We start from the raw sequence: 18,503 nt of genomic DNA, 5'->3' as shown, positions 1-18,503 counted from the left end.
ACAAGTATTTCAGCAATACGGTTACAAAGTACGAGCATTTGCGTTATTTTTGTTCAAACTTTATGACATCTTAAAATTCCACACCACACACATTTTTTTTTTTTTTTTTTTGAGTTTAGATGGCTGCTGCACGAAAACTAATGAGCTCAAACTCGCAAAAAAAAAAAAAAAAAAAAAAAAAACCCTACAACGTATAAACACCTAAAAGTACTTTAAGCTCCTACAAATTCAGACTTCCAGTCTAATAACGTTTTCTACAACTTCATCCTCTTCACGAAGCTAATTCACCATTTTGAATTGTTTGAGAGATCCTAGATCTTTAGGATTTGAATATTCAACGCTGAAGATTTGCGTAGGTTTGTTTCAAAGGCATCTCTGCACTTCTATTAACTGTAATATAAAATCGTAGATGGTCAATAAGGGACGATTTGGAAATTCAAGTCAGTTGACGTGGAATGACTTTTAGATAACTATAGCCTACCTTTATGTAATAAAATCTGGTAAACTATCAATTGAAAAAACACGAAAAAAAGTTAAAGTAAAATAAAAACATGCAGAAAAAATAACGAAATTTAACTACAAAAAAATAATATGTCCCTATAATACTACGTAATAAACGTCCATAAAGGAAACAACATTGAAAATGAATAAATGAAGACGGAACCCCCCCTCCCCCCCAACACCAATTGAAAGATAGATTTTTATCAATAATAATGTTTAAATCTTGAAATTTTCCTTCAATATTTTTCGTATGAATAAAGGCACTTTTAAAATGATGCCACCCGCTTTGAGCGCTTATTACAAAACTCAACCCGAATTAGTTCCCAGCTGAGCCATCTATTTTTCATACCCTTGAGATCCCTAGCTTTACTTTTTTCAAATATACAAATGACGCTGAAAACGAAAAAAAAAAATGTTAGTTTACGCTAACCTCTTCAGTTGTATGCTGCCAAAACACAATCGGCTCAACTCCGTATCAGATCCATCAATTTACCATTTTTCATTTCATACGTGCTCAAGATATAGGACAGTCACGCTCAATACAAAAACGTTCGGTTGTTCCATTCGTCTGTTAACTGTTTGTACTAAAACTAATTAGCACCAATTCTTACCGAGACCACATTAGTACCGATTTCTTCGTGAATCAATCCATTAATTTTTGAAACGCAGAAGTCATCTTTCGTTGAAAAAGTTTCGATTGCGCCATTCACTTACTGCTCTTTTAATCATTGTTTTTAATATAAATTGCATTTAACTTATCGAACCGATAAAAAGAGAAAGACATAGATAATAAACACAGAACGTATTGCAAAACGTGCGTAGGGTTGAATAATCCGTTGAAGCTTTATTTTTAGATAAGCAAAACATATATACAATTAACCGTTGATATTGTTTATTGCAAATTGATTTTAAAATTTTAGTGCCCCTCAGGATTGTTGGTACTCGTCCTTTGACGAGTCCACTACAGAACCGGTTGAAAATAAGATAAGCATAGGTTGCTATAATCGAGCAATGGCAAAGCACGATTTTTTGAGAAGCGTCGTTGTTTGTTTAGAATAAGAAATAAATTTGAATTGAAAACTTACACCTAACTCTCCCAATAATATGCATGTTGCAGAAGTCTTTATTTTCTTAATGTGATTACTACCCTCCCCATTTCCATGTTATTGAATTCGAATGTTACTACGAATTCGATGTTATTGACTTCTCCACCGAGTGCCAACAGTACTGCCTGAGAAGCACTATACAGTAGATCCTCGTTTTTTGCGGGTTTGTTTTACGCGGTTTCGATTATACGTGGCTTAAGATTTGCACTTTTATTTTATTTTACTCGGATGAGTTTCAATTTTACGCGGACATGGCATTGCAAACAAATAACGCTTTCCCCTCTTTTAAAATCCCACCTCCTGAGGTTGCAGATAACAAATAATAAACTGCATTTTGACGTGCTAACAAACAAGCTTGGGACACTACAGACATTTTTTGCGGTTGGTTCCAGAGCTCTTTCCAGAAGTAAAGTTATAAAACTCACACTATTCAGAGTTCACAGGAAGAACTTTGAGATGTGACAAAGGAGAACAAAACCAATGAGGATATCGACATCGATGACGCACAACCAAAAGCTTTCACACTGAAAATTTGAGCCATTTCTGGATAACGGTAAATCTTTGATTTATTACTGAAGGAAGATCCCGTCCTAGAAATTAAGCGAGTGATCATGGAAGTGTTAATGCCCCACAAATAACTACAGAGAAAAAATATTTTGTTGTATGCCTAATGAATAACATAAACTTCTCTTTTTTTTTATAAGCACTAAGCTAATTCATGTTTTCTTTATGCATGTTGTGCGTATGTACTGGAGTACGTACACATTAAACTATAATTATATTTATCTATCACTAGAACGGATTTTTTTTTTCAACCTAATCCCTATATTGACAATATTTTTAAGTCTCAATTTACGCGATTTTGATTTACGCGGCATTTCCGTGGAATGTAACTCCCGCGTAAAACGAGGGTCTACTATATTCGCGACTTTTGCCATGGTAAGAACCTTTACAAGATATCATATTTATAAATATTAAATGTTTGCTTCTGTATGAAAGTTTTAAGCACTAAGAGCAAAAATAACACAGATGGATGTACATACAAGGTAAAATTAACTTTTCAGACGGTTCAACAAAGTACTCACTCGCTATTTTCCTGCTGCACCGACACGGTTGCTTTTCGCCACGCATCGCCTTTGTTACCGAAACTCCGCCATAGTTCATGAACTTGGTCTGGACCGGTAATTCCGTACACTCTCAGCTCACCCATGTTCTGCCCGTATTTGTGATAGTAGAACCTTACCTACAATTTTAGACAGATATATTAGTCAATGGCATTTATCAATATCATTTAAGTAAATAATTATTATACTGTTTGCGGTGTTTTATATTGTTTTCTTAGTTGTTGGGACAGTTTAGCAATGGTGTCGTTTCCGAAATTTTAAAAGTATTTTTTTCTGAAAGAGCATGTTTAAAAACATAGGATTTACCAAATGCGTCATAATTTTATGCTTTTAAGTCTAAACATAATTAATATAAAGTATGTATAAGTACATACGAATGTTTCAATCAAAAAAGTAACTCTTGAACCCATCGGTCTTTAAAAAATTTTGTGTAACCTTACTCCATAAAATCGGTGGCAGTTACCTGCTTCCACTGTTCTGGAGTAACTTAACTGATGCAACTGGTGTAAAGTTACACTTCTGTTGTGGAAGGTTGGGTAATGTAACTATAGCGTAACACACATTTCTCACACATTTCTGTGTAAGGTTACACCAGAATTTTCTATATGCTTACCAAGAAATTGCTTGAAAAGTTACACATTACCAAAAATTAAGCTTTCATCTGACTTTTTTGAACGATCTATCAAGTTCATGCTTTTGACAACGAATATACACCCATCATTTTAATATACAATTCATATTTTCTTAATATGCAAACAAGACATTTTTATTGCACTAAGAGAAGAAATGACCTGAGTGGTTTTCGAACCGAGAACGCGAATCTCACAGACTCGTAAAGCAAGAACTTTTACCTCTCGGCTACTGAGGTTGCGGTTTACGTCCCGTTAATAAGAATTTATCTACTCTGCTTCAATTCTGATCTTTACGCATGCGCTTTGAACTCTACTGAAACCACAGGAAAAGGTCCTTCCAACAATTTGAGTTTTTAAAACATAAATGCTACACACTTCAGTATTCGTGCAAAGTTACACCCATTAATCTTTGTTTACCTTACGCTTTTTTTTTACAGTGCTTCCTAAATGAAAACATATTAGATCTTTGGTTGAAATGTGATAAATTCGTGCCCAGAGATGAGGTAGCCTTTATCAGTAGTGCAGCGAGGGGGGAAGGTATTTGTCATCCGAAAACCCCCTCCAGAAGCTATTTTTGATTTAAAAAAAAAACACTCCAGAAGGTATTTCTAGTTGCGCTAGTGAGCCTTTTCTTACCTGACAGCTGTTATAATATGCTGAATGTATGTTTCTGTGATAGGAGGGAGGAGCTGGAAACCACGGACTGGTGAAAACAGTACTCCTTCCAAAGTTACGACCGGGTTCAAAGCTTGCCATCAAGTAGGTTCCTATTTGAAAGAACTTCGTGTTAGTTGAATCAAGATGGGAAAGTTTTTTTTTTTCATAAATTGTGATCAAAGAGCATTTCCAACATATTTGTATAACAATACACGGAGTTTTTAAATTACTTTTTACTGCTTTTTTCAACAAAGAAAAGAATATTTATTTCAACAGTTTTTCAATTCTTCTGTCTTTTATAACAGAAAGAGAAGAAGTGTGCCAAAAAGCTTAAAGAATTTCAAGAAAATCATCGTTTTAACCATATATTTTATTTTAATTTTTAGAATCAGGGAAGAAATTTCATTTGTTTGGTTCTTGAGCTCTGTTTTTATGCACTTTAAATATAAGTGTAGATGTCGATCTATATATCAATCAATAACAATGAGCATTTTTTCTTTTAGATGGAGATATAGAAATATAACTACACAGCACTGCGTTTATTCCTTATTTTGTTCTAGACTAAAGCACTTATAATAGAACTAATTATCTTTAGTCTAGAACCGCTAGCAAGCTTTGCGGTTCTAGATGGAACTCGCTTTAACTCATTCCAATTTCATTGACTTCGGCCGCAAAATATGAATAAACATTTATCAAAAAAAAAAAAGTATATCAAATACAACCTAACTACATTTTTAAATTTTTTGGGCTAAAATTGTATATTAAGCAACATTTTTTCAAACAATATCACACACAAAGTACAAAACCATGATTCAACTATTACCCTCAAAAAGCTTTTACATTTTTAAGTAGTTGATCATTGGACGTATTGTGAACACGTTAAATAATGCTGCATTTATTTGCGAACTGTGTTTTTATAGATTTTTGTTTTTTACCCGACTGCACGTGCGCGACCAAAGGAGGGTAATGTTTTTATGAGTCTATGTATGTATGTTTATTCCTATACGGCGTTGTAGAGCCTAAACGCCTTCTCCAATTTTGATGATTCTTACGTCAATCGATTTGCATTAATCTTGGAAATTTCACTAAACACATGACAATAATTAAAATTCACCATATCAACAACAGTCACTATATTGTAAGTTCGGGACACAGCGTGCGATAAATGCAGGTAGTGTTTTCACTGCCTGAATTTTTTCTTTACTAAATCTACTAATTCGATTTTCATCTCTAACATGTTGCGTTTGTTTTTGTCTTGATTCACGGGAATGAGTTTCGTGACGTGTACTTTCTTGTCGATTTTTTTTAAATTTTTGCGAGAAATATTTGACTGACGACGTTTCCGAGCTCGCGTCATCATGGCTGTTTATATAGCTGTGGTTGACTTAAGTTCGCGCATTTTTGCCAAAGGTCAAGCATATGTAGCTTTAAGCCTAGTTAGATCCCTAGAGGACTAATAATCAGTAGTTCAGACCACCGCCAGTTACTTAATAAACCTCACGATATAAATTTACTGTATTATAATTACAATAAATAAGTCAATTTAAAGGAACTAAAAAGTGTAAAATAAAATATAATTATTAAATCAAAACAGAAACCAGTCTGCGTAAAAACCAAAAGAACTAAAAAGGAAAGAATATAAGTTCAGTAGTTTACACTGGTACTACTGGTATTAGTATTACTGAATGACTACACCATTGAAAAAGTTTTATAATCGGTACACACTTAAGACAAATCATAAATTAAAAAGCAAAATAGAAGGATAAACAGTCGGGGCTCATTCAAATTTTACGGGGCTCCTTGATTGGTCAAATAGGAATGGGCCCCAACTCTTGAATCTTCTATTCTGCTTTTGAATTTATGATTTGTCCTAAATATGTGTCGATTATAAAACTATTTCAATGGTGTAGTTATTCAGTAGTACTTAATAACATTCTAAAGTAGAGCTTTTTTTTTTTTTTTTGGCGTCGAGTTTTTATGTTTTCATTTAATAATTATTAAAAAGTACTTTTCTTTAAAAAAAAAAATCCCAACCTTGAGTGATCTTAAAGACAAAGAAAAAGTAAAAGAAAAAATATTTTCCACTGTATATTGAAATTAATGAGAAATGAATAAATACATGTATATGTTACGGCCAAAGCCCGAAATCGGCCAGTTCGCGAATTGGCCAGCCAATTCGCGAACTGACCAACATTGCTGAAGGCTTACCGGCCAAAGCCCGAAATTTTCTGCATTTCGGGCTTTGGCCGGCCAATTCGCGAAGTGGCTATGGACGATCGGCCAAAGTACGAAGAGGAAAATCAAGATTACACTTGCGCGTGAGGAAGATTACATTTGCGCTCTTCAAATGAGCGAATTATCTTCAATAAATGCGTTGTGTAAAGTGTACGAATGCAAAGGCAAATTGAATTAAGGACGATCGCCAGTCTTTTTCTGCTCCATAGACCTAATTTTAAAGATCCTAGATCACATTGTACCAATAAATATCGCTTCAAAAATGTTTTAATTATTTTGCAAATCCTCATTATTAAGGGCTCATTAAGAAAAATATTAAGAAAAAATAGTTTTGTTGTTAATATTATTTAAAGAGACATTTCTTTAATGCCGCTTTTTGTCGAAAATCCCCCACATCATGTCCTTACTAATATTTTATACATGAATGTCATTATATTTTTTTAAATTTATTTTTAACATTGTTTTTTCCTTAGTTCGAATTTTTATGAATCAATATTTCGGAAGAGAAAGGAATCTAGAAAATTGAGCATATTTTATTTACTTTTTTTTTTAACATTTAGGAAAAGGTTGTTCTTATTGCCACGGTATTTATTTTAATTCTTTCTTTTTTAACCGACTTCAAAAAGGAGGCGGTTATCAGTTCATACCGTATGTATGTTTTTTTTTTGTTTGTCCACTCATAGCGTCTCACCTAGTGACCGATTTTGATTATTCTTTTTTTAATGGAGAGGGGATGGCTCAACTTAGGTCCCATTACTTTGTTTGACCATATTTGTTCTTTAGAAAAAAAGTTATGGGCAAAAAACAGTACATTTTATGCGATTTCCCTATTAAATGATATTGTAGCGAAGTTCGCACTTTTCACCCGTGGGTAACGGTAGCTCAGTGGTAGAATTCTCGCCTCCCACACGAGCGACCCGGGTTCAAATCCCGACTAGGACAAAGTGAATTTTACTAAAATTTCGTTTCTACTGTTTCCCGTATTTTCTCGAATGTTCTATTAATTTCTGTATCTTTCCAAGTCTGGAAAGTTCCAGCACTTTCTCAAGTTGTATATAAGGAGATGTAACGTTCATTCGTGGTTCTGAATAAAGATCTCGAGTTGAGACTAACGAGTATTCGCTTCATTTGGCTTTCACATTGTCTTCGCTATCTTCATCTACGCGACAATATGAAACTCATTGTTATAAAAGTTTGGTGCCATATAACATTAATAGTAATTGTAGTGATAATTTTGAATAAAGGCTTTTCTAAAGCAATACAGTGATATAGAGCCGAACTTCTTACTAGGTAACTTCTAACTTTTACTGAAATATCTACATTTACACTAAAAAGAATGAAATAAAAAAATTTTGAAAAAAAAAAATAGAACCGACTTTAAAATTGCTCTAAAAAGTGAAAAATAATTTTATTCTTTAAACACCATCGATATTGCTTTTAAACATAATTTTTGAAGTTGGCGCAAAAACGATAGATAAAATCATTCACAGTCATAACTCAACTACAACTATAAATTTAACAGGCCCAGTTTCTTCACTATCACATAAATTATGCATTGATGACAACATATTTGAATAACGATATAAATGTTTCGTTCGTAACTTTGAATTTTTTTCTGAAAAAAATATGAACGAAGCATGGTTACACTGGATTTTACGTTTTGTTTTTGCGCCAACTTCAAAAATTATGTTTAAAAGCATTATCGATGGTGTTTAAAGAATAAAATTATTTTTCACTTTTTAGAGCAATTTTGAAGTCGGTTCTATTTTTTTTTTCAATTTTTTTTTTCCTTAAACGTTTTGACACATGTTTTACTGCATTTATTTTAGGTTAAATTGATTGTATGCATTTTAATTGATTTTCTTTTCGTCTCGCTGTATTTGCAATGCGAGTTTTAATTCAAAACTTTTTCTTCTTGAGGATGCGGAATGATCATTTATATAAATTGCGTAGCTTGTTTCAGCCAAACTCTTTTTTTTCTACGGGGGATGGACGAGCGAGATTTTCTTTTTGTTCTAGATACAATGTGTTTTTAATTACTATCATTTTTTTCTGCGAGGAAGGCGAGAGAGCGGGATTATCGTTTAAACGCTTTCGTAAGAAAGGTTGTATCACTAATCGATCGGAGTTCGCTTCGCTTTCAAATCGATTGGGTTACGGTAAGGGTGGTTACTTGACGAGTTTGGATGAAGAAACTACAGAATTTTTTCCATTATTTTACATTTTAAAGCAACTGTTTATTTAATTTAATGTATTTTCCATTTATCAAAATATTTTAAATTGCAGATTTCTTATTTATTATTATCATTTTTTTTGGGGGGGGGGGGTTAAAGAACGTACACATTTTAGTATAAGAAAATCATTATTTTGCATCAGAGATGGAAGGGGGGAGAATTTTCATTTATTCAAGTAACTTCCTTCAAACTCTCAGAACGAGCATTGTCATGCGGGTATAGTTCGTAATTAATAAAAATACTCTAAAGATTATCGAAATGGCTATCGCACCAAAGCAACGGTGTGAATAGCCTGTGGGTACAGACTAATCACACGGACTCGGCGCAAAACATGTTAAATTCCCCCCCCCCCCCTTCGCTATATTGTTTTTAAATTGGCAAATTTTCGCAGCTGAAAGCAGAAAAATAAAAAGAAAACATTTGTAGCTTCTCAAATCTCAAACCATTTGTTTCCGACAAAATATATTTCAAGGGAAAAAATCAGACATGACTACATAATAAATTTCTAAATAGAAACAAGTCTATATTATTCGTGCAATAAGTCACTTCCAAAACTTGCGTTGCCGACGATTAAGTTGCTGTATTTGGATTTGTATTTCTACTTTTCAGCTAATTTTTTAGTCATGACTGATTTTGACTTAGAGATTTTCTCTGAGATGTGGTTTTGTGGAAATTTGGGTGATAGAGGGGTTTTAAATAGAATTCTGGGGAGGGAATCACGCATTAAATTCCTTGCTTGTCATTAGTTTTGGTTTCGGAATGAAAATTATATTTAAAACTTGTGTCACAAACACTGATAGGTTGAAAAACACGGCCTTAGGTTTAACCTCAGCTGTGACTGGTCAAGTATTATGTAACATGAAAGGGGAGACCAAAGGGTCTCCCTTTTCTCTGACAAGAGGAGAGCGGTCACAGAAATTCTTAGGTAGGCATTAAATAACGAAGCAGTTGCAGTGCAACAACAAAAAACGTGGGGAAAGAGCATCTTGTGACGTACAAAATGTCATAAAATCTTATGCAAGCAAAAGGGGAAAGGGGTATAACGTATGCTTACTTTTTCTCACAAGATGGGGGGAGGGGTACAAAATGACCAAAGAATACTCACACAATACTTGAATGAACCCTTATGAACTATCGCAAATAATTTCAACTAAAAATAAAGAAGAGAAAATACGAGAAATTCATACTCATAGCTCAGTTGAAGAACTAAAGCCTAGAAAAACGACGTCGAAGCTTTGAATAACTATTGGCAGGACGTTCATAGGGACGTGGTAGCACCCTCCAAGCCCGACGAGGTGCCAATATGTCACCCTAGTCGAAAACTAGGGGCTCGACTCGGAATCAAAGTACAGTATAAATTTTACTGCTTTTATTGGGGGAGACGGGCTTGGTGACGAAACTGACAAGGGGCACGATTTGGCTCTCGGCGGCCCTGGAGCACCCCCTTTCTAGTTTCTACCAATTGCACGCCACGACGTCACATTGGAAGCGACAGATGTGTTGTTATGTGTCAATCTTAAATCCAATATAGTCATTTCGGGCTTTGGCCAAGGATTCCCGGCCACTTCGCGAAATGGCCAGCCAAAGTAGAAAATACAATATTAATTGCAAGTATTTCGGGCTTTGGCCAAACCTCTTCGCCAATTCGCAAATTGGCCAGCCATTTCGCGAACTGGCCGAACTTCTTTGGCTTTGGCCGTAACATATACATCTTTGTGCAACAGAGTAACATTAGTGAAAGACTACGTAATAATGCACAAATGTTACTTCTTTAACTTGAAAAGCATGAACCTTTTCAGAAAATAAGTACGGACTTTTAGCTAACTATTTCCTCAACTTTTCACAAAAACCGATCATAGTAACGTGAGAGAGATGGCGAAAAATAAAACTTTACCTGATTCATTTTGATATGTGTGGTCGTGAGAAGGTCCAGTACGAAAATTGGGAGTCTCTCCTCGTCCGAGGATCCATTGGCTTCCTCCAGTTCTTGAATTATTCCAGCCGCAAATTCCATACTCAAATGTACAAGAAGCGCTTGGGAGCAATTTATCTGGAAAAGACACAAAAGCAACATATAGAGTGACTGAAAACAGAAGTAAAATTTTAGAAGCCAGGAAAACATTCCATGGCCATTTCACAAAAATGTCAACACTTTGTCCCGCACGCGACACTTTATATATTTCATTAGAAAATAATAATTTTTAAGGTTAATGACAAATTTTTTTGTTTCAGAAATCATACGTAAGTTTGAAATTTGTTAAGCAGAAAAAAATTGTTCATTAATATTTTAAGTATTATTTTTAATGAAATATATGAGGCGTCATGTGCGGGGCAAAATTACCGTTTTTCGTGGAATGGCCCTTTACGAGTAGGCATTAGACAAATTATTCCTCAGAGTTTACACGAAAATACAGTGCAACATGGCTCCTAAAAGATTTTTGCCGCACTTTGGTTTTTATTTCATAAAATTACAACTTCTACAAAAAATGAAAATGTTTCAAATTGTTGCTTTTAACATTTAAAATTAGATATTAGGTAGCAGATACTTTTCTCTTTCAGTTTGTTATTTTATTCGTAAAATCCTCTTTCTGTAATACAGTGTGCTGATTATTGCACTAATGTTTAATACATTTCGTTAAAATCAGTGCTGCGGAATCGAAGTCGTGAAGTCAGAGTTGAACAGATTTTGAAGTAAATTAGTGTCGGGGACGCTGAGTTGGAATTTGACTGTTTTTGGGGTAAATGATTCGAAGTCGGTAATTTTCCCTCCGAGTCCTTCACTGTGCTAGGGCTTCGGGTCATGTTTTTTTTGGTTTATTTATTTTTAATGGCGCAAGAGCCCTTGAGGGCTTTACTGCGTCAAACGATTTTTTAGAGTAAGTTATATATATAAATATAAAGTCAGGATATGTTAACAGTAAGCGTGATTTGAGGTGAAAGGTATAAAAATAAGAGCTCGGGTCGTGGAATCGGACTGGTTTGGGGGTAAAGGAGTCAGAGTGGGAGCAAAAGCCGATCATTTTCTCTCCTACTCCACAGACCTGTTTCAAATACGTTTTTTGTGACTTTTCTTTTTTTTAAGCTACTTCAAAGCCTTTGAAAAGATTTACTTTATCTGCAATGAAATGAGGGTTAAGTTTCTAAAATGTTGGTGGCAATGTTCCACAGATAAATGATACTGTGTAGAAAAAAATACAAATAAAACTGCTACGCATGATGGTTACTTCTAGTTTAAATATTTCTCGATTTTTAAAAAAAAACTTTTTGTAATAAGTGGAGAACTTATCTCAACGAGCTGATGTGTGCATCACATGACTTCCTTTTACTCCAATTTAATGTCATTTCCCCATTACTGGCAATTTTAATGTGATTCAATAGTCTACTCTCTAAATATCACCAACAGTGGCCAAAGTGAAACAATTTTTTTAAAAAATCACCAAATTTGTCGCCAAGTTGGCGACGAAAAAACTTGCGATATATCGCCAAGTGTCCGCCAAATTATAACACCTCTTGAGTTTACATCGAAATTAACAATGATTTCCCCACAAAAAGGGGTTAAAGACCCCTTTAGAAACACCCTAATGTAACCAAAAGGGGAGGTGCACAACTAGGCCCCACTAGAAGTCTACGTACCAAATTTCAACTTTTTAGGACTTACCGTTCTTGAGTTATGCGACATACATACGCACATACGCATATCCACACATACGCATATCCGCCATACGCACATCCGCACATACGGACATACAGACGTCACGAGAAAATTCGTTGTAATTACCTCGAGAATCGTCATTATGGATATTTCGCGTGTCTATATGTTCTTAGGCACTTATTCACGTGTGGTCGAGTCGAAAAAAAAAAAAAAAAACTCTAGAATTATTCGCAGGTGAGTAAAATGGAAATTAAAGTCGATTTTTGAGTAAAATTTTTTTCGCGAATACAATACTTCCTTTTTGTAAAGGGAAGTAAAAAAGAAAATCCGAAAGATGAATATAAACAACGTTTAAGCGACAACTAAGAGTTTAATAGCGTACTTATGAAAACTCTTATTTACTGTTGGATGCCTTAAGATGCTGTTTCAGAAGATCATTAGCATCAAATGTTTTCAATTGGTAATTGTGAAAACCTTTACTTTGAACAATTAAAAAATACAACATTTTATTTACGAGAATATACATTTATGTATACAGCTTATAAAATATTAATTTCGGCAAACCTGCGTTTTATTCGATACTAGTGGTACCCGCGCGGATTTGCCCGTAATAGAAATTAAAAGGTCTTTTCGTTCACCTATATATTTACAAATAATGTATGGTGAATTTTCTCGCCAATTGGCTTGTACGCATGTTACGGTTCCACGTCATGATAATTTCGTAATTTACTTGTCCATCTTATGATAATTTTGCTCGGGAAAATGTTCTTAAAATTGGAATAGAAAAAGAACCACATCGAATTTTCGAAAAATCGCTTCGCGGTGCACACCCCCATGCTAGAAACTAATTTTGTGCCAAATTTCATGAAAATCGGACGAACGTTCTAGTCGCTATGCGCGTCACAGAGATTCTGACATACAGAGACAGATCCGGACAGAGAGACTTTCAGCTTTATTATTAGTAAAGATTATAAAGAAAAATTCGGAGTGAAAGAAATATTTTTTGTCGAAAAAAGTGTTTTATTCTAATTACTGGAAGTCTCCTTACAAGCAACACTTTTCTTACATAATTTATTTATAAGAATTCAAAAAAAAAAAAAAAGACTAAACATTCTTCTGTAGGAGAAGTCACACACATGAAATCTTCACCATAAGAACGAAGTTTTGTTGTAAAACTACATTTGCAGAAGGGTAATGATTTTTAACATTAATTTAAAAGCGGGAAATATTGACAGCTAGTTCGTTTACTCGAATAATGAGTTGGAGATGGCAGTGTCGTTCTTTCTAATGAACCGTTCATCACAGGATGGTCCATTTCTTTAACCTGTACATTGAACAGGTTCATTTGAACGACATCGTTAATTTTAAAAAATGGAGGTGACCTCTTTGCGCGAGTTAACAACAATCCCAGTTTTATTTTTATTTTTCAAATATTAAACTCCAAAATATGGGAAACATATCTTAGGCATATCATAGAATGCATTTACGGGTAATCATAGAATGCATTTACGGGTAAAAAATGCATTCTATGATAAGATCAGCTCATATGATTATCACGTTTCTACTTGCGTAATTTAATTGTATTTTTTTCAGTTATCAGTTTTTTTCCAAACTAGCCTGCGTGCCCGGCGTTGCACGGGCTACTTAAAAAATGAAAGAGCTCTTCAATTGATGTTTTTGTATTATTCTGACATCAGTTTCTAAAGCGCTAAGGAGTAAATAATTACGCGTAATGCAAGGTTTGCAAAACACCAGTAGAGCATATTTTTGGCAAAAACCTCTTTAACGTTAATCATATTTATCAATAATACAAGTTATGAGTATTTTCAATTAGCACAAAAGATGAAAATATATGCATTCTCAACTATAATATGTGCTCACTTTAAACTGAATTAAATCTGATAGAATATATCTGAAATATTTATGTACAATTACAATCAGATTTTTACATAAAATGACACACACTTTTTTGTTGATTACGTGAAACTAAAGCACCAAGACTTATTAAATACCAATAAGCATTAATTTAATATCAAGCCATCAGATTCCAATTAAGCTTTAGTTAAAATCCTTAAAAACAATCTTTTTTGTTCAACTCTGTTTCACTTAAAGAAATCCAAACAATCTTAATTTAACGTGTTCTTTTAACGATACAAACTGTATTGCAAAAATCGAAACAGGAAGGAAAAAGAGATTTATTACAATTCGAAAACTCACCCATGTGACGGAAAAAAGTCCAACAAAATAAACATAATTAGTCACACATCCTAAAGGTACCAAAATATGAGGCCGGTGAATGATAAACTTACACTTCAATCAATTAACATTACTAAAGAAACATTTTTCATATGCTGAAAAGAGTTAAGAACGTTGAATGTGAAAAAAAAAAGAAAGGACAGACGATAAATGTCCGAATAGAGCAACCAATTTTAAACTAATTAAAAATGAAATTCTAGATGGAAACGTTGTTTTAAGATTTGGACAGCAGCCAAAAAAATCTCTTTTGACACAATTATTAGAATTTTATTTGCTCACCCATATGCAAAATGGCAACAGGAAAGAAATAAAAATTCCTAAATAGCGTTATGTTAATTAACGTTTTAATTAATATCTCCGCTAATTAAAGTCGTACAATTATGAGATTGGTCCTATTGTTTTCTTTGGAAAATTTCAAATTGATCAGTATCTCGTTTGACTCCCGATGCGCAGTGGTTCTCGAGAAGATCGATCTTCAGACAGACAGACAGACAGACAGACGGACGCGAACAGATTTTAATATTATAGTGGATGGACAGTTCAATTGTTTTAGCTTACATTTCTTGGCTACTCAAATCAGTGATTTTTTTTCTGAGTAGTTTTTTTTCCTTATGAAACTGAATGTTCTAATTGAATTTTTGTGCAGCCGTTTTTTTTTTTTTTTAACAATCACGATTGCTTGTTGTTCTCATTTGAGTGTTTTGAATTCCTATCATTTTATTTTCCCACCAGCACCCTCTGCCAGCGCCACCGTCGCGTCGACCGGCTTTACGATGTTGCTCCTCTTGCGAAAACCGTCTCCAGGTTGCGTCCATATCCTACACACACACACACACGCATACACACACATACACACATTCATGCCTGCGCACAGACACAAACACACACTCCTACACACATACACATACCCAAACTCATGCCTGCACACAGACACACACACGAACGCCTACACACACACGTACACGCACAGCACTGCATACACACACACGTACACGCACAGCACTGCATACACAACACGCACACACATGCATACATACACACACACACACGCACCCACACACATGCGCCTACACAAACACACACGTGCATTCATACACACACACGCTCATCATTACGAAAAACATAATTTGAATTCAAGATGTCAAAAATTCAAATTAATATTTTTTTCTTTTTTTTTTCAAAATAAGATAAAACTCTTTAAAAAAAAAAAAAAAAAAAATAACCGCTTTTATCTAAAACAAGAAAATGTTAACTCACCACAATCTTGCTTCTCATCTTCTCCGCCTCTGCAATCCGCCGTTATGTCACAAATATCCGATGGTTCCATGCACAGGGGAACATCTGGACACTGAAATTGACGTCCTGTACATTCCCCGCTTGGTCGACGCCCTATGTATTAAACGTATTTTTTACTATACAAATATTTCAAATCATTTTTTACAAATCGCGTAGTACAAGGTTGTAATGTCCATTTTAATAAAGATGGGCTACGCAGAGGAAAATTAAAGAACAGATTGGCCTAAGTAGAGTTGCAATAAAGAACGCAAAACTTGTAATTTTACTTTTATGCCAGCTCAATGCAGTAATTGCTGCAATTCAAATATTTCAATTTAGAATCATCATATAACGAAAATATATTATTAAGGGAACATTTCTCTTTAAATTCAACTGATTCTGAAAATCTTGAGTTCAAAAGGAGGTCAATCTGAATCTAAAAATCTTAAGTTCTAAAAATCCTAAGTATTAGTCATCGAAACTACGTACATCATTCTTTATAATAAACCTTCTTCAATCGGCAAACGATAAATTAGGAATTCATTTATTTCACACAAAGCTGTTTTTTGCAGTCTCAATTTAAAAACAATTTCAAATAATAAAATAAATCTCGCAGACGGTAAATTTCGAATGATTTGCTAAAATTCCTTGTTTTTTCGTCTTATATAGCCTATTTAGTTTTAAGCGGAAAGGTCCAAAAACGCTTAAATATAACAAGCTTTTTTTTCAGATGCTTTTTTTTTTAATATTAGAAAGCATGAAAGGACTAGAATTTCTCTTCCTCTTTTATGGGTCATTCTTCAAAAAGTGTAACTTTTTTGTCACACGCATTTTACAGAAAAAACTTTAAGGAACAATTCATTTAACAATACTTTTTAATTTCATCAAAAATATAGCTCATTAAACCTTCCAAAAAATTTTTTAATTATAATTTTTATTCTAGTATATTTTTGGTATACAACATGTGAACTCTCACCTCGTGGCATGTCACATACCCGGTGTGACTGTTTATGTTGCTTAATAACTCGTTTAATTAAAAGTATACATATATATAGTATATTTATTATTCCTTTCACAAGTGTCTCAAATACTAATTGTTTAAGTATATTTAATTTTTTAATATTGTATCTTAGTTCATTTTGTTTAGGCTAAGTAGTCATGTCACACCAAAAATGCTCACCTGCATTACCCAAACTTAAAATGCCATTCCTCATTAACACGTGACAGTAATGACATCAAATTTTATTTTCCATGATACAAGGGAACCCCCTTGTTTATTTTCAGCCATAGTTGAAGTTGTGAGATTTTTGTCGAAAAACAAGGAAATAGATTTTGCTGTAAAAACTTTGTGTGGTTATTCTGACTTCTTACCTCCGTGAACTCAAATTTCAGGGATGTAAATTAATGCAAGAAAAGAAGTGAACATGTTTTCATATGCTTGACATGTGCAGAATGTCGCAAAGAGGAAAAAACATATTTCCCTCAAAAATGTATCCACTAGGTTTATATTAATGGAAAATTCCTCACCTTCGTGAATCTCACCTACGTGACAGACCACATCAATGTCATTATTTGTGAAGGGAAAATAAATGATGGAGGTTAAATACATCTATCTTAGGCATTCTATCACAATTATAAATTGCCAGTATATTCCCAAATATACTAAATACTATTTTTAACACACATTTGAACTAAAACGATAACTACTAATTAAGTCGTACTTTAATTAAGAGAGCTTAGTATTAAATTCCCACTAATCATTAAAGTAACTTATTATTTGCATAATTAACAAAATTACTACTTTGATATTAAATTGGCCTCAATTTTTAAACATTAAAAAAAATTTCTTTTTTTTTCTTCTGTGAACAAGGTATTTTAATTTTTTTTGTTTATGAGAAAAATAATTGGAACTTAGCTGGCCAATTTTTATGGTTACTTCTAGTAGGTAGCACTTTCATGTAAGAATTAAAAAAAGAAAACAAAAGGTTTCGAAATTGAAAAATATTCGCGTTCAAAAGTTACGTTTTCTGGAGAATGACCCTTACCTACTTGTTTAAAAAATATGTTGCTATCACCAAAATGTCGCTAAATTCGTAAGCATGGCACACGTCCTATCTTACTGTACCTATATTCAGCACCATACACTAAGAATGGACTTGTTTCTGAAATGATTGGCAGGCACCAAATTTCCACAGTCGGACTTACGTATATCTGAACTGCAGAGTTACATATAGTAGTTATACCAGGCGTTTATAATTAGTATCAAAGCTAGTACAATTCATGAATTTTCAAAAGTTGTTTTATTTCCATATTTGATACTTTTTTGTGAATACTATCAGAGCTAGAAAACAATTTGAAACATATGCAACTCCATCAGGTCAAAATTGCTGTCAAAAACTGGTTTTCTTTGAAAAACTGCTCAACCCATGATTGCCTTTTGTCTCTCTTGCAAAGTTTAAACAATAGGATTGTCCTTGTTTTGATACTAAATGCGTCATGCAATTACATAGGGTTTTCAAGAGTAACAGGATCAGTATTTTGGCTTTCTTATTGACAGTTGTTCATCATTCCCCCCCCCCCAAAAAGCAATGGTGAACCCCTCAAACACCACAAAAACCTAACTTGAGCGAAAGTTCCTCACTCAAGAAGAGAAACATACCCATAAAACACCCCTCTAACTATTTCAATGGCGTAATCTGCCCCGCCCCCAAGTTGGGGGGGGGGACACATTACGCCACTAAAATTTCTAACTGCACCTTTCTTACTGCACTAAAATTTCTAATCGTTCCAACATCGGAACTAACATCACAAATACCCATAAATATTTAGAT

General features: G+C 33.9%; 1 protein-coding gene across 1 annotated transcript in view; it reads right to left on the bottom strand.

Annotated features, from left to right (window-relative positions):
* LOC129224014 (leukocyte tyrosine kinase receptor-like) overlaps window positions 1–18,503 on the bottom strand; it is a 208,518-nt gene that overhangs the window by 124,593 nt on the left and 65,422 nt on the right. The window contains exons 5-8 of the mRNA XM_054858410.1: window positions 15,655–15,786; window positions 10,384–10,539; window positions 4,000–4,130; window positions 2,693–2,850 (exon numbers count right to left, since the gene is read on the bottom strand). Of these exons, the coding sequence (XP_054714385.1) occupies window positions 2,693–2,850; window positions 4,000–4,130; window positions 10,384–10,539; window positions 15,655–15,786 (577 nt within the window). The remainder of the gene's footprint in view (window positions 1–2,692; window positions 2,851–3,999; window positions 4,131–10,383; window positions 10,540–15,654; window positions 15,787–18,503) is intronic.

The sequence above is a fragment of the Uloborus diversus genome, chromosome 6, assembly GCF_026930045.1.
Source record: "Uloborus diversus isolate 005 chromosome 6, Udiv.v.3.1, whole genome shotgun sequence".
NCBI classification, from domain to species: domain Eukaryota; kingdom Metazoa; phylum Arthropoda; class Arachnida; order Araneae; family Uloboridae; genus Uloborus; species Uloborus diversus.
The sequence above is the reverse complement of the archived record's forward strand: the minus strand, read 5'-3'. Positions and strand labels throughout refer to the sequence as shown.